The sequence below is a fragment of the Saccopteryx bilineata genome, chromosome 10 (assembly GCF_036850765.1).
Source record: "Saccopteryx bilineata isolate mSacBil1 chromosome 10, mSacBil1_pri_phased_curated, whole genome shotgun sequence".
Taxonomy (NCBI): Eukaryota; Metazoa; Chordata; class Mammalia; order Chiroptera; family Emballonuridae; genus Saccopteryx; species Saccopteryx bilineata.
In genome coordinates this window covers 17,733,511-17,756,622 of record NC_089499.1, presented here as the reverse complement: position 1 = coordinate 17,756,622, position 23,112 = coordinate 17,733,511, and the positions used below count along the sequence as shown (strand labels likewise).

The window sequence follows — 23,112 nt, the reverse complement described above, 5'->3', positions numbered from 1 at the left end:
CTCTGGGCCTCCTAGCTTTAAGCAGCAGGCCATTTATTTGGGCTGTTCTCTGAAAATCCTTCAGGTGGACAGGGTTGAGATAACTAGGGAACAAGGGGGGAAAAAGGGTTGCTGCTTTTAAACTGGATTGCTTACTGACAGTTTGAACAAGATCTTTGCTGGTTAAATAATACTGAACTCTCTTTAGCTCTGCAAGAGGAAGGACACTTCCCCAACCTCAATAGTCAACAGGGTTACAATAGTTGTTTAGGTCCCTGAATCCAGAGTGGTGGAGACGGGGGCTGGAAGTCGCCCAGTGAGGTAGCACACCCGATCCCAGAGAAGCCGGCAGGAACCCAGGTAGAAGGGCAGGGTGCCCTGCAATGGCCTGACCCTGACAGAAGGGCCTGAGATTGGGGACCATGCCTTAGAAAGTGTCATGATTCTGGCTCTCACAAGCCCTTGCTCAGGTATTCTTAATTGACTCAGAATCTTTGTGGGGTTCTGAGGAAAAGAATTTCTCTAGGGCAGTGGTTCTCAAAGTGTGTGCCAGGGTGCACTGGTGCACCCTATGGTATTTCAGAGAAATATGTCCCTGTTGGGGACCAAAAAACCAACAGGGTTTTTGGAGTTTAGATTTTTGGGGGACAGAGGTGTGGGGAATTGGCTGTAAGCTGACAGTCTGCCCAACCCCCCACCTCACTTGCCTGATTAGGTTGCAAAAGGCTGTTAAGCTGTGGCGCTAGATTGTTTACACAACCCCCATGTTCCCTGGAAAGACTGGACGCAAGCTTCTTCTATCCCAGGGGCCGGGAAGCTTTTTGGATGAGAGAGCCATAAATGCCACATATTTTAAAATGTAATTCCGTGAGAGCCATACAATGACCTGTGTACGTTACACATTATCCAATAAAAACTTGGTGTTGTCCCGGAGGACAGCTGTGATTGGCTCCAGCCACCCGCAACCATGAACATGAGTGGTAGGAAATGAATGGATTGTAATACATGAGAATGTTTTATACTTTTAACATTATTTTTTTTATTAAAGATTTGTCTGTGAGCCAGATGCAGCCATCAAAAGAGTCACATCTGGCTCGCAGGCCATAGGTTCCGGACCCCTGTTCTATCCTTTGGTATAAAGTTAGGATGATATGTATGGTGCGAGTTTTGGATTCATGATTAAACATAAGAAATTGTCTACTGAAGCCTTCTGGATTTCTATAAAAGAAGAATATGTGGCAATATCTAAAAAAGCTTTGTTTTACTACAATTTTCAACATCCTAATTATGTGAATTAGGATTTTCTAACCTCAATTAAGAGTAAAAAGAGAGGAATTCTTCAATGTATTGACAAGAAAATGAGAGTTTGCCTTTCAAATATATGCCCAAACATTGAAGAAATCGCTAGGATACATCAGGCTCATGTTTCTCATAAACACAAGAATGAAAAAAGTTAACATATTCACGCTGGGACCTGCCAAATTTACTAAATTTTACTAAGAATGTATCTATATATATAAAAAGATGACTTTTTGTTGTTTTTTAATATTTTTTTTAAACACCAAGTGGTGTTTTTTTTTGTTTGTTTGTTTTTACAGAGACCGAGAGAGTGAGTCAGAGAGAGGCTGTTAGACAGGGACAAACAGACAGGAACAGAGAGATGAGAAGCATCAATCATTAGTTTTTCGTTGCGTGTTGCAACACCTTAATTGTTCATTGACTGCTTTCTCATATGTGCCTTGACCGTGGGCCTTCAGCAGACCGAGTAACCCCTTGCTCGAGCCAGTGACCTTGGGCTCAAGCTGGCGACCTCGGGGTCTCGAACCTGGGTCTTCTGCATCCCAGTCTGATGCTCTATCCACTGCGCCACTGCCCAGTCAGGCTGTTTTTGTTTTTGTTTTTGTTTTATTTTTATTTTTTTTTAGATTTTATTTATTCACTTTAGAGAGAGGAGACAGAGAGAGAGAGGAGGTGGGAGAGAAGGAGGGAGGAGCAGGAAGCATCAACTCTCACATGTGCCTTGACCACGCAAGCCCAGGGTTTTGAACCGACGACCTCAGCATTCCAGGTCGATGCTCTACCCACTGTGGCACCACAGGTCAGCCATTTTTGTATTTTTTTACATCTCTTTTTTTTTTTTACAAATTCTAAAAAGCCTAACTCAAAAAATGTAACAAAATTTTTTTTTAAATGTCAGAATAAATTTAATTTTGTTGTATTTATTTCGTTTAATTATCATAAAAGCACGCCTGGACTTTATATTTTTTCTTTAATATTTGACTTATTCTAACATTTCTCAGAAATTTGTATATAGTGCGTCTACAATTATTTGTAGGATTTTAAATGCGCCTTGACTTCAAAAAGTTTGAGAACCACTGCTCTAGGGTGTAAAGCAGTCTTAGAGGGGTATCAATCACACTGGCTTGTTTGGAGACATGACCGTGAAGGTTGGTTTTCCTTAGTATTTGTTCAGACTCTACACATCTCAGAATTAACACAGGAAACGGTGCCTCCTAGTATTAAATTAATACTTGCAAGTTGATTTTTGTGTACACAATTAGAAAAAGCTGTCTGTAAAATTAGGCAGAATGAATGGAAAACATTTCATTTGGTCTTTTGAAGCTTCAAAAAGATTGAAATAGATCAACCTATGATGTTTGTTAGGGCCAACCCAAATCTTTGAGGTGTTAAAAATGGCTGCCCTTATTTTAAGTTTTTACTTATTGATTTTAGAGAAAGAAAGGGAGAGACAGAGAGAAAGATACAAGAACATACATCTGGTTCCTGTATATGCCCTGATCGAGTTTCAAACCAGGACCTCTGCGCTTCAGGACAATGCTCTAACCCGCTGAGCTATCCAGCCAGGGTTGACTATATTTTTCAAAAGGGGGAAGGTTATTTGGAACTTGATTTGCTAATACCCCCAGGGCAAAATTTGGATCCAATTGTTCTTTCATTAAATAGTGAGTTTACCCCATGGCTAAAGAGTCTCTGTGAATGTCTGTTTGTACATGTCTGTCTGTCTAGGTTTCTGTTTATGTTTGTGTGTTTGTGCATGACTGCATGCATGTGTGTTGTTTGCAAATGTGAAACAATCTTATACCTCTGGATGGCATTGTCAAAATTAATTTACGGCAAGCACTTTTAAGAATTTGGCATTCTAGCCTGACCAGACGGTAGCACAGTGGGTAGACAGCTGGACTGGAATGTGGAGGATCCAGGTTCGAGACTCTGAGGTTGCCAGCTTGAGCGCGGGCTCATCTGGTTTGAGCAAGGCTCACCAGCTTGAGCCCAAGGTCACTGGCCCGAGCAAGGGGTCACTCGGTCTGCTGTAGCTCCTCGGTTAAGGTACATATGAGAAAGGAATCAATGAACAACTAAGGAGCCGCAACGAAGAATTGATGTTTCCCATCTCTCTCCCTTCCTGTCTGTCTCTATCTGTCCCTCTCTCTGACTCTCTCTGTCTCTGCCACAAAAAAAATAATAATAAAAAAAAAATTGGGCATTCTAAAATTCTCAGAAATCTACAAATTAAACCAAATGGTTTTCAAGTTCATGCAGCCTAAGATTAATCTTTACTTTAGTAAATAAAGTCTAGCCTAAGCCTAAATTTGTTGATTTAAAAAAAAAAAAAAAAAACAGAACAAAAACACAGAGTCAGGATCATTAATATCACTGTCTTTCACCTCCACACCTTGTCCCACTGGAAAGTCTCCGGGGACAATACAGAGGAGCTGTCATCTCCTCTAACAATGCCTTCTTCTGGACTGCCTCCAAGGACCTGCTGGAGGCTCTTCTTGAAGAGATGTCACTCTTTAGGAAACATGTTAGTGGTGGTTTGCTTGTAAGCAGATAATGTACCATGACTATTCCCCTGTATTAATAAAAACTTTTCAGTGTTGGGGACTATGTTTTCAAACTTTTAAGGGAGCTTGCTGAGATCTGTTAAAGCTCCTGCTAAACCCTTCACTGTGAATTGAGAATTTTTCATTTCTTCTTCAGTTTCCGTATCTCTTGCCTCTTCTTCAGCTATCATTCCTCTCTGTTTCAACAATTCCTCCTTAGTCAGTTCCTCAGGAATCACTGCTAGGGGCTCCTCAAAGTCATCCCCACCCACACCCAAGTTAAAGCTATATGCCTTCTCAACCACAGACTTGATTTTTGAAACCTCCTCATCCTTAGCAAATCCTTTGAAGTCATGGACAGACATCCGGTGTCTTCTTCCGGATGCCATTCATATACTCCTAGGTGACATCATCTCAAGCACGGTTCCTAATGCAGTCACAGATGTAATCCTTCCAAAACTGCACCATTGTCTTCCTCAGTTGAAGAACTGAGGGATATCAGTTATCCCTTCACATTTCTGAATGTTAGTCACAAATATACAGTCTAAAATCTATAGCTCTTTCCAGTAAAGATTCTATTTAATGACAGAAATAATTATAATATACTCTTAAGTGAATAGATATTAATTCCAATTAAAAAAATAAAATCGATATGCACACAAAGAAATACACCTAAATGTTATTAGTTATCTTAGTGGAATGCAACTCAATTTTCTGCTTTATCCCTTGATATATTTCCCAATTTTTCTGCAATGAGTATGTACTATTTTTTATAACAAAATATTCAAATTTCCATAAAATAAGAATTTAATAGGTTTTCAGTATATATATCCAACACATTAATTCCTGCATAAAGTACTTTTGTTTCCAATGGTAAGAACACTGGCCTGTGTCCAACCTTTTAAGAGCATCTGAAAAAAAAATCCCTATACTTCTCAAAGGTAAAGTCTACCCCATCTCTATTTTCCATTTTACCCACCCACCCTCATTGCTCAGCACCAGAACATAGTATCTCATCAAGTATAAACAAGATATGGGTAGACAAAATTTGACATGATTTGTTTTAGCCACAGTCTCCATCTTGGTAGCTTATGTCTATTTTCAGCACAACATGCCTCATGCCTGAGACCCAGGTTCCTTGCTAGCTGGACTTCTGATTCATTCTCAAGTTCCACACTGAAACTGCTGTTCCTAAAAATAGCTGACATCCTTTCCTACTTGCTCCTCCTTTGGAATTTTTCTGAAAAACCCTATAATCTTGTTCCACAGATCCCCTTTATGCAAATCAGTTTCTACAAACTATAACTTTGTTGGCGCACAGTAAAATTCCTACAATTTTTGTGAAAGTTATAAAACTTAAGGGAAAAAAATCTAACTTGAAGTTAGAGCCAGTAATCTAAGTTGTAATGACAAAATATTCATTTAGGATTATTGCAAATTCTATCATCAAAATATGACCTAGCCATACTAACCTTGGTTCAGGTAAGTGAGTGTCTCATCATGCAGTTTTACTGCTGGAGATGTAGCGGCACACATCACATACTGGAAGGGTGGGTTTTTAGTTTCATCATCCAATGGAAGGCTGGAATCTTCCTGCTTGAAAATGGGCAATGCCAAGACATCACTGAAAAGCAAAAAATCAACACTGACCTTACTGTGTGTTTAAAATATTTAAAAGCACATAAACACATTCAGGGGTAGTTTCTTTTACAATTTAAGATCAGAAATGATATGCAGAATAAAAGATCTATTAATGCTAATCTGGCTCATCCAAATAATGATATTAAACCTGTCTCTCTAGTGTGTCTGTGGGGGGGAGGGGTGACTATGATATGATTAAGCAGATAAATAAGCATTTAATAGTTAATAAAGTCCATGTTACTAATAAAGAGACCACGCTAATAATAAAATGGCATTAAAAAATTCTTTAAATACTTTAAACTCTGTATTGTCTCCATAAAAAAAGAGCAAGTCAAGAACGCAGAGCTACCTATTTTGAAAGGCAGGAACTATTATTGCTGCCAAAGGTACGTCACATTAGCACCATGAACTCACAAAGCATTTGAGTAACAAGGTACTTGACAAAGAGTTCCTGCTAGGCCTGGTAATGCTGAGAGCATAAAGCTTCATGCTTAGTCTAAAACAATGGCTTCTTGTGAGAAGCAAACAGTAGTAGTAAAAAACAGCTGCTATTTTTTCTCCCAAGAGAAAAAAAAAATTGGGGGGGAACTGGAAGGGAGTCTTCTGGGGCACTGTCTATATTCTCTGGTAACCTGGGAGGATAAACATACATGGATGTTTGGTTCGCTTAAAAACAAGACACCTGAGATATAATTTATATTCATGCTATTAAAGTGCATAATTCAGAGGGTTGTAGTATATTCAGAGTTGTACAGTCATCACCACTACTTCTAGAACATTTTCATCATCTCAAAAAGAAATCTCGTACCCACTAGCAACCTCTCCCTCCACCATACCCCAAACCTGGCAACCACTGATTTACTTTGTCTTTGTGGCTATGCCTGTTCTAGACATTAAAGGCAAACAGGGCCCTGGCCAGTTGGCTCAGTGGTAGAGCGCGGGCTGGCATGCAGGAGTCCCGGGTTCAATTTCCGGCCAGGGCACACAGGAGAAGCACCCACCTGCTTCTCAACCCCTCCCCCTCTCCTTCCTCTCTGTCTCTCTCTTCCCCTCCTGTAGCCAAGGCTCCATTGGAGCAAAGTTGGTCCGGGTGCTAAGGATGGCTCTGTGGCCTCTGCTTCAGGTGTTATAATGGCTCTGGTTGCAACAGAGTGACGCCCCAAGATGGGCAGAGCATCGCCCCCTGGTGGGCATGCCAGGTGCATGCAAGAGTCTGACTGCCTCCCCATTTGCAACTTCAGAAAAATACCCCCCCCAAAAAATGCAAATACGACCATGTGGCCTTTTAGGACTAGCTGCTGTTTCTTAGTCTGTTTGAAGAGCCCACCATTGTTAGAGCATTTATGAGCACTTCATTATGAGTACTTTCTATGGCTGAACAGTATTCCACTGTATGGATATACCACCTTCTATTTATTCATAATGCTGCTATAAACACTTGCATATGTTTTTGTGTAGACACGTTTAATTTCCTTAGGCATATGTATAACCAGGAAAAGAATTACTGGGTCATATGGTAACTGTTTACCTTTATAAAGCAAGTGCCAAACTGTTTTCCAAACTGGCTAAAACCATTTCAGATTCCCACCATTTATGTATGAAGTAACTGACATAACTCACTAAGCTGCATATTTATATACTGATAACTTTTCTATGTTTATTCCTCAATGTAAAGTAATAAAATATCCAAATAAGTAACTACTGTAACACCAACATCAAAGGTTTGTCTGAATTTGATTATTTACTCTTCTGTTTTTTTCAAGTTGACTAAATCAGATATTTGGCTGGCCCATTTTAATCAATTTTAATTTACAAACAAAAAGTGGAAATAAATAAAATGGGAGGAAACCCCTGCATTTCCTCCTTCTAGCATACATTTCTATTAAAGCACTAACTGATTATTCAGAAAATAAATCACCACTAATTCTCCTCTTTCATTTATACCTAGGAACAATGAAAACACTGCTTTGGCACAGTGATGGTCCCCAGCCCTCTTAATACTGTGACCTAGAGGCTTTGTCCCACTTAAGTGAACAGACAGAAAAGCCTTACGCAAATATAAAAACTTTTCAGGAGACTTACAAAGAGAACAGCTGTTTTTATGGAAAACATCCATAACAGTCAAAATGGTTCTACCATAGATGGAAGTATATATATATTCCTATGTCATATATATGTGAACATTTAAAGCCCTCTTGGTGAGGAATAAAAGAATGAGAACTATGACTCAAAAATCAGTTAATTACAGGGGGTCCTTGGGTAACAACAGTTCGTTCCTACAATAGTAACGTAACCCGAATTTTGGTGTAAGTCAAAACACACCCTAGCCTAGTCACTTACCTATCCTACCACACTTGTAAAATCCTATCTAGAACATAAAAACAACTAAGCCACAGAAAAAGGAAAAGGACATAAATATACTGTACCATACACTGTATTGTGTATTCTTCTGCCGTGCACAACCAAACTAGTTCGCCCATGGAGTCCGTAAGTATCATGCTAACGGTGGATACAGAAACTCTCATGTCTCAATTTTTAAAAGTTTTTATGGGAATGAGCATTATAAACTCGAAACGTCCTATGTCAAGACTGTTGTAACCCATGGACCCCCTGTATACTGAACGGTGACATGGGAACAATTTTTTTTTTCCATTTCCAAGTGAGAAGAGAAGACACAGGGAGATAAGAGAGATTGGGGGGGGGGGGGGAGAAGCAGACGGTTGCTTCTCCTGTGTGCGCTGACCGGGAACTGAACCTGGGACTTCCACATGCCAGGCTGATGCTCTACCACTGAGCAACCAGCCAGGGCCTTGAGGAATAATTTTAAGATCTCAATGCTAACTGCTTGGGTTGACCCAAATAAGACTTATAACTTCATAAGAATGGCTATTTATAAATAAACTCAACTCAAGCATGGTAAATAAAATTGTATTTCCTTCAGATCCTAGAAGGCAGCCACCATTTTATTCAGTTGGGTACAGCCTGGATGGCCCATACAGGAAATACTATGTTCATGGTAGATGCTTTACATAAACATGTAAAGACTGTTTACTATTGAGATCCCAAATAATGTATTCCATCAACACAGCTGCTAGACTGCTTCTCTTCAAACAGAAGTCAGATCCTTTCATTCCTTTGAACTTTCCATCAGCTCACTTTCAACCAGGGTGCCCACAAGGCCCGACTCACTCTGCTCCTGGCCTCTTCTGCTCACCCTCACTTCCTCTGCCCTAGCCAAATCAGCTTCCTTCCAGGCCTCTGTCAGGGGCTTTGCATTGGCTCCTCTCTCCCACTGATGTCCTACTGGCTCATTTCATTCAAATGTCACCTTGGTGACAACTTCACAACCACAATTCTCCCATCCACACTGCCAAATCCCCCTTTCCTGCTCTATTTATCCACGAAGCTTGTCACTCTCAGTGTACACGACTTAGGATTATATCCCCCTCAGATATATAGCCAACCACCCCCAATTTGTTTCTTTTTGCTGATCCCAGCATCTAGCATAAGGAGCTTAAAAACAGTGCTCACAAAAATTAAGGGATATTTCAAAATGAATACGAAGCGATAAATATCCCCTAATTTTTGTGAGCAGTATATGTATTGATGCAAAGAAACAACTGCAGTATTCATGATCAATTTTTTTTAATTTTTTTTTATTTACTCATTTTATTTTTTTATTTTTTTTATTTTTCTGAAGCTGGAAACAGGGAGAGACAGTCAGACAGAATCCCGCATGCACCCGACCGGGATCCACCCGGCACTCCCACCAGGGGCGAGGCTCTGCCCACCAGGGGGCGATGCTCTGCCCCTCTGGGGCGTCGCCATATTGCGACCAGAGCCACTCTAGCGCCTGAGGCAGAGGCCACAGAGCCATCCCCAGCGCCCGGGCCATCTTTGCTCCAATGGAGCCTCGGCTGCGGGAGGGGAAGAGAGAGACAGAGAGGAAAGCGCGGCGGAGGGGTGGAGAAGCAAATGGGCGCTTCTCCTATGTGCCCTGGCCAGGAATCGAACCCGGGTCCTCCGCACGCTAGGCCGACGCTCTACCGCTGAGCCAACCGGCCAGGGCTATTTACTCATTTTAGAAAGGAGAGAGAGAGAGGGAGAAAGGAGAGGAGAGAGACAGAGAGAGAAGGGGGGAGGAGCAGGAAGCATCAATTCCCATATGTGCCTTGAGCAGGCAAGCCCAGGGTTTCGAACCTGCGACCTCAGCATTTCCAGGTTGATGCTTTATCCACTGTGCCACCACAGGTCAGGCTCATGATCTATTATTACTAAAATAGAAAACAACATCTGATAACTTAGGATCGTAATTTCTACTAGGCTAAACAGTAAGAAAGTTTTAATACTTGTTAGCGTAATCCCCAAGAAAATGAAAAGCCTCAAGGCTTCAGATTGCTCCAAGTAATTCTGAAATAATGCCAGTACCCCAAAATATCTAGGCACACAAAGACAAACAGGACTCTAGAAACAAGAACCAAAACCAAAAACAACAGATAGCATATACCCAGTTCCAGATTCTGTTGACTGGTATTCAGCTCTTCTCTGCCTGTTACAGAGGGTGAGAGGCCTGAAAACTATGCAAACAAGACTTCTTGCCAGCTGGAGTCTTGTAAGGTTGCTCCAAAGGGAAGCAATGGTGGAAAATTAAAAGGGAGTAGGAAAGGCAGAGGTAGGCAACCGCACAAACTGCAGGTGCAGGAAATTTCAGGGCAGCAACAGCCATGCCTCCAGCAGGTTCCCCAGGAGCAACCAGGTAACAGGTTCTCCCCCAAATCTTTCTGGCACCTCTGCAATCAGATACTTCCCTACAACCATCTCTGCTTGACACATCTAAATGGCTTCTATTTTCCTGATTGGATTGATATCTCCAAAGACTTAAGATGCTAGAATTATTGGACTCACATTATATGTATACAATTATGCTTACTCTGTCTAAAGACATGTAAAACATAAGCCTGAAAAGATCTTCAAGAACAGAACATTTTAGACCCTGGCCGGTTGGCTCAGTGGTAGAGCGTCAGCCTGGCGTGCAGAAGTCCTGGGTTCGATTCCCGGCCAGGGGACACAGGAGAAGCGCCCATCTTCTTCTCCACCCCTCCCCCTCTCCTTCCTCTCTGTCTCTCTCTTCTCCTCCCGCAGCCAAGGCTCCATTGGAGCAAAGATGGCCCGGGGGCTGGGGATGGCTCCTAGGCCTCTGCACCAGGCGCTAGAGTGGCTCTGGTCGCAACAGAGCGATGCCCAGGAGGGGCAGAGCATTGCCCCCTGGTGGGCAGAGCTTCACCCCTGGTGGGCGTGCCGGGTGGATCCTGATCGGGTACATGCGGGAGTCTGTCTGACTGTCTCTCCCCGTTTCCAGCTTCAGAAAAATAAAAAAATAAAAAAAAAAAGAGAGAGAGAACAGAAAATGTTAATAGACAGCAAAATTGAAAACAATAAGCTTCCAGAACTGGAAAAAAAAATTGCTAAAATTAAGAACTCAGGTTTAACAGAAGCTAAGAGAAAATAAGAAAACTAGGACCTGACCTGTGGTGGCGCAGTGGATAAAGTGTCAACCTGGAACGCTAAGGTTGCTGGTTTGAAGTCCCAGGCTTGCCTGGTCAAAGAACAAATGAGAAGCAGCTATAAGCTGCTGCTTCCTGCTCCACCCCCTCACTCCCTATCTTTCTCTCTCTCCTCTCTCTAAAATCAATTATTAAATCTTTAAAAAAATTTTCTTAAAGGCCCTGGCTGGTTGGCTCAATGGTAGAGGGTTGGCCTGGCGTGCAGGAGTCCCGGGTTTGATTCCCGGCCAGGGCACACAGGAGAAGCGCCCATCTGCTTCTCCACCACTCCCCCTCTCCTTCCTCTCTGTCTCTCTCTTCCCCTCCCACAGCCAAGGCTCCATGGGAGCAAAGTTGGCCCGGGGCCCTGGCCGGTTTGCTCAGTGGTAGAGCATCGGCCTGGCGTGCAGAAGTCCCCGGTTTGATTCCCGGAAAGGGCACACAGGAGAAGTGCCCATCTGCTTCTCCACCCCTCCCCCTCTCCTTCCTCTCTGTCTCTCTCTTCCCCTCCCGCAGCCGAGGCTCCACTGGAGCAAAGATGGCCCGGGCGCTGGGGATGGCTCCTCGGCCTCTGCCCCAGGTGCTAGAGTGGCTCTGGTTGCAACAGAGCGACACCCCAGAGGGGCAGAGCATCGCCCCCTGGTGGGCAGAGCGTCGCCCCCAGGTGGGCATGCCGGGTGGATCCCGGTCGGGCGTATGTGGGAGTCTGTCTGACTGTCTCTCCCCGTTTCCAGCTTCAGAAAAATACAGGGGGAAAAAAAAAAAAGTTGGCCCAGGCGCTGAGGATGGCTCCATGGCTTCTGCCTCAGGTGCTAGAATGACTCTGGTTGCAACAGAGCCACGCCCCAGATGGGCAGAGCCTCACCCCCTGGTAGGCATGCTGGGTGGATCCTGGTAGGGTACATGCGGGAGTCTGTCTGACTGCCTCCCCATTTCCAACTTCAGAAAAATACAAAAGAAAAAAGAAAAAGAAAAATAAAAAGATTTTACACATATGTGCTCTATAAGCTGACCTAGCAGTTTCTCTCACAGAATATCACTGAAAGAATAATTGACAGACTATGATTACTTGGACTTGGATATCTGACAAAAATTTCCTCAAAAATGAGTAAATGAGCCCAACATATAAAGTTGTGATAATATTTGTTTCCAACAATAAAATCTGAACCCTCCAACATGTGCTTTCTCTGATGAGATGGTGGAGGTATTAAGGCAGGGGTCGGGAACCTTTTTGGCTGAGAGAGCCATCAACGCCACATATTTTAAAATGTAATTCCGTGAGAGCCATACAAAGACCCGTGTACATTATCCAATAAAAATTTGGTGGCCCTGGCCAGCTGGCTCAGTGGTAGAGCGTCGGCCTGGCGTGCGGAAGTCAATTCCCGGCCAGGGCACACAGGAGAGGCGCCCATCTGCTTCTCCACCCCTCCCCCTCTCCTTCCTCTCTGTCTCTCTCTTCCCCTCCCGCAGCCAAGGCTCCATTGGAGCAAAAGATGGCCCGGGCGCTGGGGATGGCTCCTTGGCCTCTGCCCCAGGCGCTAGTGTGGCTCTGGTTGTGACAGAGCGACACCCTGGATGGGCAGAGCATCACCCCCTGGTGGGCGTGCCAGGTGGATTCCGGTCGGGCACATGCAGGAGTCTGTCTGACTGCCTCCCGGTTTCCAGCTTGGGAAAAATCCAAAAAAAAAAAAAAATTTGGTGGACAGCTGTGATTGGCTCCAGCCACCTGCAATCATGAACATGAGCGGTAGGAAATGAATGAATTGTAATACATGAGAATGTTTTATATTTTAATGTTTTTTTTATTATTATTAAAGATTTGTCTGCGAGCCAGATGCAGCCATCAAAAGAGCCACATCTGGCTCATGAGCCATAGGTTTCCTACCCCTGTATTAAGGAATGTTATTTTTTTGATACTGCATACTTAAATGTCAAAACTTAGAAGATCTGCATAACTCAGGAAACCATTGTTTTCCAAATGAACAATGCACACACATTTCAAAATTATGCAGCATTAAGGGATCGATCAAAATCCAAGACAAACCAATTGATTCTAATGTAACAGTTCAAAAAGCACATTGATACAGTTGCAAATTCCAAGTTGTAACCTTAAGAAACCACCATTTGTCAAGTGCTGGTATAATAAAAAAGAGTATCCAAAATTATTTAAAAGGGCTCTTAAAATAATCTTCCTTTTTCCAACTGCATATCTATATGAAACTGGATCTTCATGTATGTCAACCAAAACAATATACTCCAATAGCAGATATGAGAATCTATTTGTTTTTCTAAGCTAGACATTAAAAAGATAAGCAAAAAGCATAAGATAATGGCGCACTTTCTCACTGTTTTGTTTAGGAAAATAGTTTTTTAAATAGAAAACACAGATGATAATATATAATGGCTTGTAATTGTTATTTTAAAAATTTCTTGATTATGAAGGGACTATAAAAAACAGCATACTATTCTATGAAAGACAAAGTAATATGAAATTGAGACAAAGTAACGAGATTGAAACAAAGTAATCTGAGATTGAGACAAAGTATCCACAAATGAATAAAAATCACACCAACAGCCTGACCAGGCGGTGGCGCAGTGGATAGAGTGACAGACTAGGATGCAGAGGACCCAGGTTCGAGACCCCGAGGTTGCCAGCTTGAGTGCGGGCTCATCTGGTTTGAGCAAAAAGCTCACCAGCTTGGACCCAAGGTCGCTGGCTTGAGCAATGGTTACTCAGTCTGCTGAAGGCCCGTGGTCAAGGCACATATGAGAAAGCAATCAATGAACAACTAAGGTGCTGCAATGAAAAACTGATGGTTGATGCTTCTCGTCTCTCTGTTCCTGTCTGTCCCTATCTATCCCTCTCTGTCTCTGTAAAAAAAATAAAAATTAAAATTAAAAAAAAAAAAATCACACCAACAGTGGTCCTACTCTACTCAAAGTCCTTATGTGAAAATGACAGCTCCTTTAAAAGCTAATCAATATTCACAGGTATTTTCTATCTTTGCTTCCAAAAATGCTTACATGTTTCAAAACAACAGCTTTGGACACTACATAGCAAGTGTCACTGTAATGAAACATATCAAGTTTATGAGATTCAATAAACCATCAAGTTTCAAACAGCCCTAATGAAAAGATACAAACAGTATTGACTTATTTTTATTAGGGAGAGGAGACATTCTAATTTTCAAAATTGAACACAAAACTTATGGACAAGCAATAAAATGTATGTCAATTAATTGAGAGAATTCTTTTTTTTTTTTTTGCACTTTTTCTGAAGCTGGAAACAGGGAGAGACAGTCAGACAGACTCCCGCATGCGCCCGACCGGGATCCACCCGGCACGCCCACCAGGGGGCAACGCTCTGCCCACCAGGGGGCGATGCTCTGCCCATCCTGGGCGTCGCCATGTTGCGACCCTCCTGGGTGTCACCATGTTGCGACCAGAGCCACTCTAGCGCCTGGGGCAGAGGCCACAGAGCCATCCCCAGCGCCCGGGCCATCTTTGCTCCAATGGAGCCTTGGCTGCGGGAGGGGAAGAGAGAGACAGAGAGGAAGGCACGGCGGAGGGGTGGAGAAGCAAATGGGCGCTTCTCCTATGTGCCCTGGCCGGGAATCGAACCCGGGTCCTCCGCACGCTAGGCCGACGCTCTACCGCTGAGCCAACCGGCAGGGCTGAGAGAATTCTTAGTGTACATAAAAGTTACTTCTTGTAGATATGATTTCAATACTTAGCAAATCTTTTCCCAAGGTAACCAAAGCCTAATGGTAGGGCCTATCCTAGAGCAGGGGTCAACAAGCTACAGTCCAAGGGTCAAATTCACCCAGCCTGTTTTTGTACAATTATGATCTAAGAATGGTTTTCACATTTTTTAAAAGGACTATAAACAGCCCTGGCCGGTTGGCTAAGCGGTAGAGCGTCGGCCTAGCATGCGGAGGACCCGGGTTCGATTCCCGGCCAGGTCACACAGGAGAGGCGCCCATTTGCTTCTCCACCCCTCCGCCGCGCTTTCCTCTCTGTCTCTCTCTTCCCCTCCCGCAGCCAAGGCTCCATTGGAGCAAAGATGGCCCGGGCGCTGGGGATGGCTCTGTGGCCTCTGCCCCAGGCGCTAGAGTGGCTCTGGTTGCAACATGGCGACGCCCCGGAGGGGCAGAGCATCGCCCCCTGGTGGGCAGAGCTTCGCCCCTGGTGGGCGTGCCGGGTGGATCCCAGTCGGGCGCATGCGGGAGTCTGTCTGACTGTCTCTCCCTGTTTCCAGCTTCAGAAAAATGAAAAAAAAAAAAAAAAAAAAAAAGGACTATAAACAAACAAAGTGTGACAGAACTCTCCGGCCTGCAAAGCCTTACATAGTTGCTATCTGGCTTTTTATAGAAAAGGTTTGCCAACCCCTGTTTTAAGTTAATAAATTTTAAAACCAATTCAAACACTATTATCTGAAATCAGTATGTTTTGCTTGACCGGGTGGTGGTGCAGTGGATAGAGTGTCAGACTGGGACGTGGAGAACCCAGGTTTGAGACCCTGAGGTCGCCAGCTTGAGCGCGGGCTCATCTGGTTTGAGCATGGCTCACCAGCTTAAGCCTAAGGTTACTGGCTTGAGCAAGGGTTCACTCCGTCTGCTGTAGCCCTCCCCACCCCACCCCCAGTCAAGGCACATATTAGAAAGCAATCAATGAACTAAGGTGCCACAATGAAGAAATGATGCTTCTCATCTCTCCCTTCCTGTCTGTTCCTATCTGTCCCCCTCTCTTACTCTCTCTGTCACACACACACACAAAATACCCTGAATGAAATCAATGTTTTTAAATAAGCAACTTATAAATTCTTTCCTATAATTCAGCCAAAATTAAATCTAGAAAAAGATTTAAAACTTTGAAATGAGACATTTTATAGAAATAAGTCCCAATTCTGGAAGTAGTCTCAAGCACCACTATAATAAAATTTTAAAGTTTCACTGATTCTAAATCTTTTCTATACTTCCAAGACATATCACCTACTCAAAAACATTGTTTTAGCATAAGACCAAAAGAAAATCATCTGCTAATAATAGCTCCATAATAAACTATAGCCTTAGTAATCTTTTACTACCTTAACACTGATTAACACTAATTAAATTGAATATTTCCCATTACCTCATAGCAGGGATCCCCAAACTATGGCCCCGGGGGCCACATGAGACCATTTATCTTGCCCCACCGCACTTCTGGAAGGGGCACCTCTTTCATTGGTGGTCAGTGAGAGGAGCATAGTTCCCATTGAAATACTGGTCAGTTTGTTGATTTAAATTTACTTGTTCTTTATTTTAATATTGTATTTGTTCCCGTTTTGTTTTTTTACTTTAAAATATGTGCAGTGTGCACAGGATTTGTTCATAGTTTTTTTATAGTCTGGCGGTCTGAGGTAGAGTGAACTGGCCTCCTGTGTAAAAAGTTTGGGGACCCCTGACATAAAGTCTGTAAACTGACATTTTAACCTATCAATCAATATAGGAAATTTGTCTTCATCTCAAAGCAGTTTTGATTTTGCAAATTATTTGTAAACTACGTACAGGTGCACCTCCCAAAGAATATATGAAGTATAACTTTTGTTTTGAAACAGATTCATACTATTATAGGGAAGCGTAACAAGGCTCAGACCAATGTCCTTTGTAAGGTAATAATTTGACATCAAAGTTTTTATATGTAATCTAAAGAAGTTGCATCATTTCTTAAATCTGGAATATTAATTTGCTACAGATTTTAAATTTTATTGAACAGTAAGATGGAAAGTGGCCCCAAAGACCGTTAGGTGTTTTAAAATGAGTTTTACTTTTTAAAATTATTTGGTTATCTGGTCCTTCTTCACAAAACATGACCCAGATTTCAAGTTACAATGGGTTTCAGCCAATGTTCACTCTGTGAATGGGAACTCAGCCTTCATTTGTAATAGCTGTGCCACCAACAGGCCACTTGGACCAATCACTGTAACATCTGTGAACTTAGGTTTACTCACGTTTAAGAAAAGAACTGGGCCCAGGCCGGTTGGCTCAGCGGTAGAGCGTCGGCCTAGCGTGCGGAGGACCCGGGTTCGATTCCCGGCCAGGGCACACAGGAGAAGCACCCATTTGCTTCTCCACCCCTCCACCGCACCTTCCTCTCTGTCTCTCTCTTCCCCTCCCGCAGCCAGGGCTCCATTGGAGCAAAGATGGCCCGGGCGCTGGGGATGGCTCTGTGGCCTCTGCCTCAGGCGCTAGAGTGGCTCTGGTCGCAACATGGCGACGCCCAGGATGGGCAGAGCATCGCCCCCTGGTGGGCAGAGCATCGCCCCTGGTGGGCGTGCCGGGTGGGTCCCGGTCGGGCGCATGCGGGAGTCTGTCTGACTGTCTCTCCCTGTTTCCAAGCTTCAGAAAAATGAAAAAAAAAAATAAATAAAAATTTAAAAAAAAAAAAAAAAAAAAGAAAAGAACTGGTCTTTTGGTTCTTTTTCCTTTTTTTAAAATTGAATTTATTGAGGTGACACTGGTTAATAAAATTATGCAGGTTTCAGGTGAACAATTCTATAATACATCATCTGTATACTGCATTGTATGTTCGCCGCCCCAATTAGTTTTCTAAGATCTCTTCATTCATCTCTAGAATACTGATGTTGTAACTAAAATTCAAAAAACCACTCAGCCGGCCAGGGCACACAGGAGAAGCGCCCATTTGCTTCTCCACCCCTCCGCCGCGCTTTCCTCTCTGTCTCTCTCTTCCCCTCCCGCAGCCAAGGCTCCATTGGAGCAAAGATGGCCCGGGCGCTGGGGATGGCTCTGTGGCCTCTGCCCCAGGCGCTAGAGTGGCTCTGGTTGCAACATGGCGACGCCCCGGAGGGGCAGAGCATCGCCCCCTGGTGGGCAGAGCTTCGCCCCTGGTGGGCGTGCCGGGTGGATCCCAGTCGGGCGCATGCGGGAGTCTGTCTGACTGTCTCTCCCTGTTTCCAGCTTCAGAAAAATGAAAAAAACAAACAAACAAAAAAAAACCACTCAGGTTTCAGCTCATACTGCACATACAAATGTGGTACAACAGTACACACAGAGGAACACAAACACAAACACATGAATTGAGGGAAAAGGGAGCAGCAAAAGTAATGTGAGAAATCAGCCTCAACCTATCCCAACACGATCAACCTACACCATTTAATGCAACTATGTTTCTACGTGAAGTCAGACTATTGAGAGAAACGGTCTATTTCATGCCAGCTACCCAGAACCTGAAGAAATGATTTTCTAAAGTCTTTAAAAATCCTTCTTGTTTTAAACCATGCCAAAAGCAAATACTTCACTTTGAAAGAAAAATGCAAAGCTGCCTACAAAGTAAACTTATCAAGATGTCACTTTTCAAATAAGTTCAAGTTTAGCACCTCAAGTTTACTTCTTGAACTCGAGAGAACAAATGAAAGACAAGCATCAAAGCCTTACTTCCCATTGGATAGCAGAGGAAAGAGACTGCCCAAGCAGGGAAAGACACTGGGCACTCCAGACATCTACCTGGCCCTCAGAGCTCCCGTCCAGGTGGGGGAAGTGCAGTCAAGGGCCAGAACAGCCTAAAGCCTTCTTCAGACTTTCTCCAGACTAAGTCAGTTTTGCAATTTCCTAAACATAAATTTCAAATAAAGGGTCTTGAATTTACAAGAGGCAAAGACTCTCATGGCTCCTCTTAGTGGCTGAGGAGCAAATGTTGAGGAGGAAAAATATATGAAAAAATAACCCTAAATGGTATTTGCCTTCAAATATACTTAAAATTTTAGATTAAATGACACACTCCATGTATCCAATAACCAAAACAATCAACAGTTTCCCCATGGAAAGTAAAAAAAAGAAAAGAAACAAACCACACACACACACACACATACACACACACACACACTTACATAGGCGTCACACATTACTTAATAAAAAGGTCAAGGGAAGGTTTTTGTTGTTGTTGTTTTGTTTTTGTATTTTTCTGAAGCTGGAAACGGGGAGAGACAGACAGACTCCCGCATGTGCCCCACCGGGGATCCACCAGGCACGCCCACCAGGGGCTACGCTCTACCCACCAGGGGGCGATGCTCTGCCCCTCCGGGGCGCCGCTCTGCCGTGACCAGAGCCACTCTAGCGCCTGGGGCAGAGGCCAAGGAGCCATCCCCATCGCCCGGGCCATCTTTGCTCCAATGGAGCCTTGGCTGCGGGAGGGGAAGAGAGAAACAGAGAGGAAGGGGGGCGGGGTGGAGAAGCAAATGGGCGCTTCTCCTATGTGCCCTGGCCAGGAATCGAACCCGGGTCCCCCGCACGCCAGGCCGACGCTCTACCACTGAGCCAACTGGCCAGGGCCAAGGGAAGGTTTAATACCAAGATTTTATTTCCTTTTCACAGAATGAACCATAAACAAAAGTAAACTAGTAGGTCAAATCACTAAAACAGAACTCAAGAAAAATAAAAGCTCAAAATAACTCTCAGGAAATTCTCAGCAGCAAACTTTCATTCTGTCATAATTGAGAAGCAACTTTGTTTCAGGTGCCCCCTTATTCCTTAAGGGCAAGTCCAGCTGAGTCTCAACGAAATTAAGCAAGGCCCTTGGGGCCCGCCTTTTCACAAGAAAATCACTGCCTTCAGCACTCCCGCAGGGTTTGACCTTATGACTTTCAGTAGCTCAGTTTCCTCAACTAAAACAGTTGTTCCAGAAAACAAGCCACCTCATCCAGAACCCTCAAGTTGCACAACTGCAGAGAGAAGAGGTGCCAAGTTCACGGAGACGAATCCGGGTCAGACACACTGCTGAAGGAACGTTTTCCTTCAAACACTTCCTCACCCTAAGAAACATCACCTTTTTCTGAGAGTTCTTTCTTTATAAGATTTAAAAGCCGAAGTATTTCAGGCCAACCCAGACCTACTCTGACCCAGAAGTCCTTCTTCTTTAGGACCATTATGCTCCCGTCCACCACGAGCGCTTCCGTGAGCCGCACGGACGGTACTGGGACACTGGACAGCACTTCAAAGTCAACAGGCATTACTTTAAAGAGCAGGTTTGGAAAATCTTAACTCGCATTAACGAAAAGCTACCAAATCATCGATATTACACTTTAATCGGGTGATTTTATAGTACGCAAACTATATTCCGAAAAAGCGAATAAAAATAAAGAGCTGCCAAACTGACAGAAGTTAAAAAAACAAAACAAAACAAAACAGTATTCTTCAGGCTAAAGGCCAGAGACTAAACTCAGGTCGGTTTCAACCCCTCAAAATTAAACAAATTGAATAGCTGCTGGTGCAGGCAGTGAGGACTAAACAAACTTGTTTGTGGTGTAATTATTGCATCTTAAAACCTTCTTCAAAAGAAAACAGCCTAAAGTGAGTAGTTCCCAAAATTAAAAATTTCACTTTGAGACAATCGAAAACCCGTAACTAAGTTGATGTGCTTTTCTTCCCTGTGGCTATTTTCACATATAATTACTACTATTGTAACATCGAGTGATTGAAATTTGCAACTAGGAAAGATTATAATGTAGAACAGAGTCGGAACTGATATCAAAACTTTGGAAAGTCCTTTCCCAATGCAAGTCCTATAATTTCGTACACTGTATCCCACCTCTGTAAACCACTTGCAAGGAAATGAAACCCCTTCCCCCATCAACTATCCTAACTGCCGGGTGTGTTTTACAGCAAAAATGAAGCCCTCAGGCGCGGCTCCCGGGTCGAAGGTTGCAGGGCCGTCCTTCTACGCCCGCCGCCGGGCTGGGCAGAGGCCTGCGAGGGTCCATGGTCCCGACGGCCACGCGGCAGGGCCCGGACCCCACGCCGGGTAGGCCGGGTGCCACTGACGGCAGCGCGCCTGGCAAAGGCCCAGGGTCCTGCAGGCCTTTCCCAAGGAGGCCGAGGATTCCGCCCACCCGCCCGCCCGCCCGGCCGGCCCAGAGCGCCCGGTACCTCATGCTGTAGGCGCCGGCGCCCAGCTCCTGCCCGATGCCCGAGAGGCTGGCGTCAAAGTCGTGCACCAGCCCGGACTCGATCACCTCGTCCATCTTGAGCACCCAGGCCATCTTCCGGACTCGCCGTCGCCCGGCGCGCAGCGCGGCCTCCGCGAGCGGGGCGAGGAAGCCAGAGCTCCGCGGGAGCGTCCTGGGGGAGGGCGCGGGTGAAGCCTCCGGCGGCGCGGCGAGTGGTCACCAGCGGCGGCCCGGGCGGCGGCCGGGGCGAGAGCGGCCGGGGCCCCGCGGGCAGGGCACGGCGAGGAGCTCCAGCGGGAACGGCAGGGCCGCCGGCAGCGCCTCCCTCCCGCGGGGGCCGACCCCGCGCCTCATGCCGCCGCCGCCGCCCGCCCCCTGCGCCGCTAGCGCTGCAGCCGCCGCCGCCCGCCCCACCCCGGGGCCCCCGGCTACATCCTCCCCAGGACTGCGCGGGGGCGGGAGTTCAACCCGCTCCAACAACCGCGCGGGGCTCAGCCCGCCCGTCACCCGAACCCCGGCCTCGACCCCCGGGCTTCGGCCCGCCCGCCCAGGCTCTACCGCCCCGGCCAACCCCGCCGACGCCTCTCCGCGGGCGCGGACGACGGCTTCGGTACAGCTCCGGCTCGAGCTCACTCGCCGCTTCCGCCTCCTGCGGCCCCGCCCAAGACCCGCCCCCGAAGTCACCCCTCGCCCAGGCCCGCCCCGCAGGGCCCCGCGCTGGGAGCACTCCCTGCGCTTCACCGCGGAGTCCCTGTCCCAGCCGTGCAGCACGACTCCGCCCACACGGCAAGTTTCCAGCCCCTGCGGCCTTGCTGCCTCTCTGAACACCAGCCCAGGAAAAGGCGGTGCCAAAAGGACTGCCGGTTTCCGCCCATCCGGAGAGGCTAGTTGATTGACAGGTAAACCGAACAATAATGGCTAGCACTTAGTGAAGCTCCCGCGAGTCTCTGTGGCTGGTACTGAACAACCAATAAAAGTGTTCTTTCTCTTGGGCGGGCTCCAGGACTGATATTGCTGCGCCCCACCCCCCACCGAAAGAGTTCATTGGGCCGCACCAGAGGAAGCGTCCCTAAACGCCATTTCCTGTGGTGCTTTACTCCTCTATGGCCTTTCTGGGTAGTCTCTGGAATTTGTTCACACTACAGATGAGATAGTGCTTGGAGTCTTAGCCAATAAGTTCGCACTGTATCTGAGGACCGAAAGGCCCATTGGGCAGAAAATGCTGATCGACATAAATAGAAGCCAATCAACGCTCCCGACAAAGGGTTCTAGAAAGTCTTCCCACAAATGCTGATGGCTGGGAGCCATATGGTCGACTTGAGTTAGAGTGTTGGTTTAGTCGCACTAACAGCTGGTATCCTGTGGTTGTCTTGCGTGGTTCTGGGACTTACCTGACTTAGCTAAGTGATTCTCCCTCACAGATGTTTCTGTGGGTGCAGTCAGATGGCTGAGGTTAAAGTAACCTTAAGGGCTTCTATACTGAGGAATACAAAATAAAATGGAGTCTCACTATAGTCAGTCTGCCAAATGACTAAAATTAAGTAGGTTGAGAAATGAGAAAACCATTCTATTATTGTTTTAACTAGCCTGGGAACTTAAACTTTTGAACTTGACAGTTCTGTCTCAGTGCCTTAGGTATATGCATCAAACCTCAGATAAACCTCTGATTACCTCCTGAGGACTAAGACTGTTCAGTTATCCAAACCACCTGACATCTAAAGGATTACAATATTGGAACCCAGAGGCTAAAAATCCGGAACTGATTCTTCTTAAATATACTTTTAATTTATAAGAATTCTTAGCTTTTCTTTCTTGTTCAGAACAGTCTGAATAGCATCCAGTTGTGTTTCTGGTTTGCAAACCCTAAAATCCTTGGGTAAATAAAACTAGGTCTCCTGATTCATTTGCCATTGGTCAATAGTACTCACATGTTTATTGCTTGTGTTGTAAGGTGCCAAAAGCTACAGAATTAATATTAATAGTTTAGGAAATCTAAAGTACATTTTATTAATTTGGGCTAGGCGTACAGAAAGATTTTGTAAGTGTGATTTCTTTTTCTTTTTCTTTCTTTTTTTCTTTTTTCTGAAGCTGGAAACAGGGAGAGACAGTCAGACAGACTCCCGCATGCTCCCGACCGGGATCCACCCCGCACGCCCACCATGGG

General features: G+C 45.0%; 1 protein-coding gene across 3 annotated transcripts in view; it reads right to left on the bottom strand.

Annotated features, from left to right (window-relative positions):
• UBP1 (upstream binding protein 1) overlaps nucleotides 1–21,613 on the bottom strand; it is a 59,015-nt gene extending 37,402 nt beyond the window's left edge. Inside the window, exons 1-3 of one of the 3 annotated variants that reach the window (XM_066246104.1) lie at nucleotides 21,520–21,613; nucleotides 20,929–21,120; nucleotides 5,297–5,448 (exon numbers count right to left, since the gene is read on the bottom strand). In XM_066246104.1, the coding sequence (XP_066102201.1) occupies nucleotides 5,297–5,448; nucleotides 20,929–21,041 (265 nt within the window). In that variant the 5' untranslated portion in view covers nucleotides 21,042–21,120; nucleotides 21,520–21,613. Of the gene's footprint in view, nucleotides 1–5,296; nucleotides 5,449–20,928; nucleotides 21,185–21,519 lie in introns of those variants that run through there. The other 2 variants (XM_066246105.1, XM_066246106.1) reach the window with 2 other exon arrangements.
• Nucleotides 21,614–23,112: the final 1,499 nt, after the last annotated feature.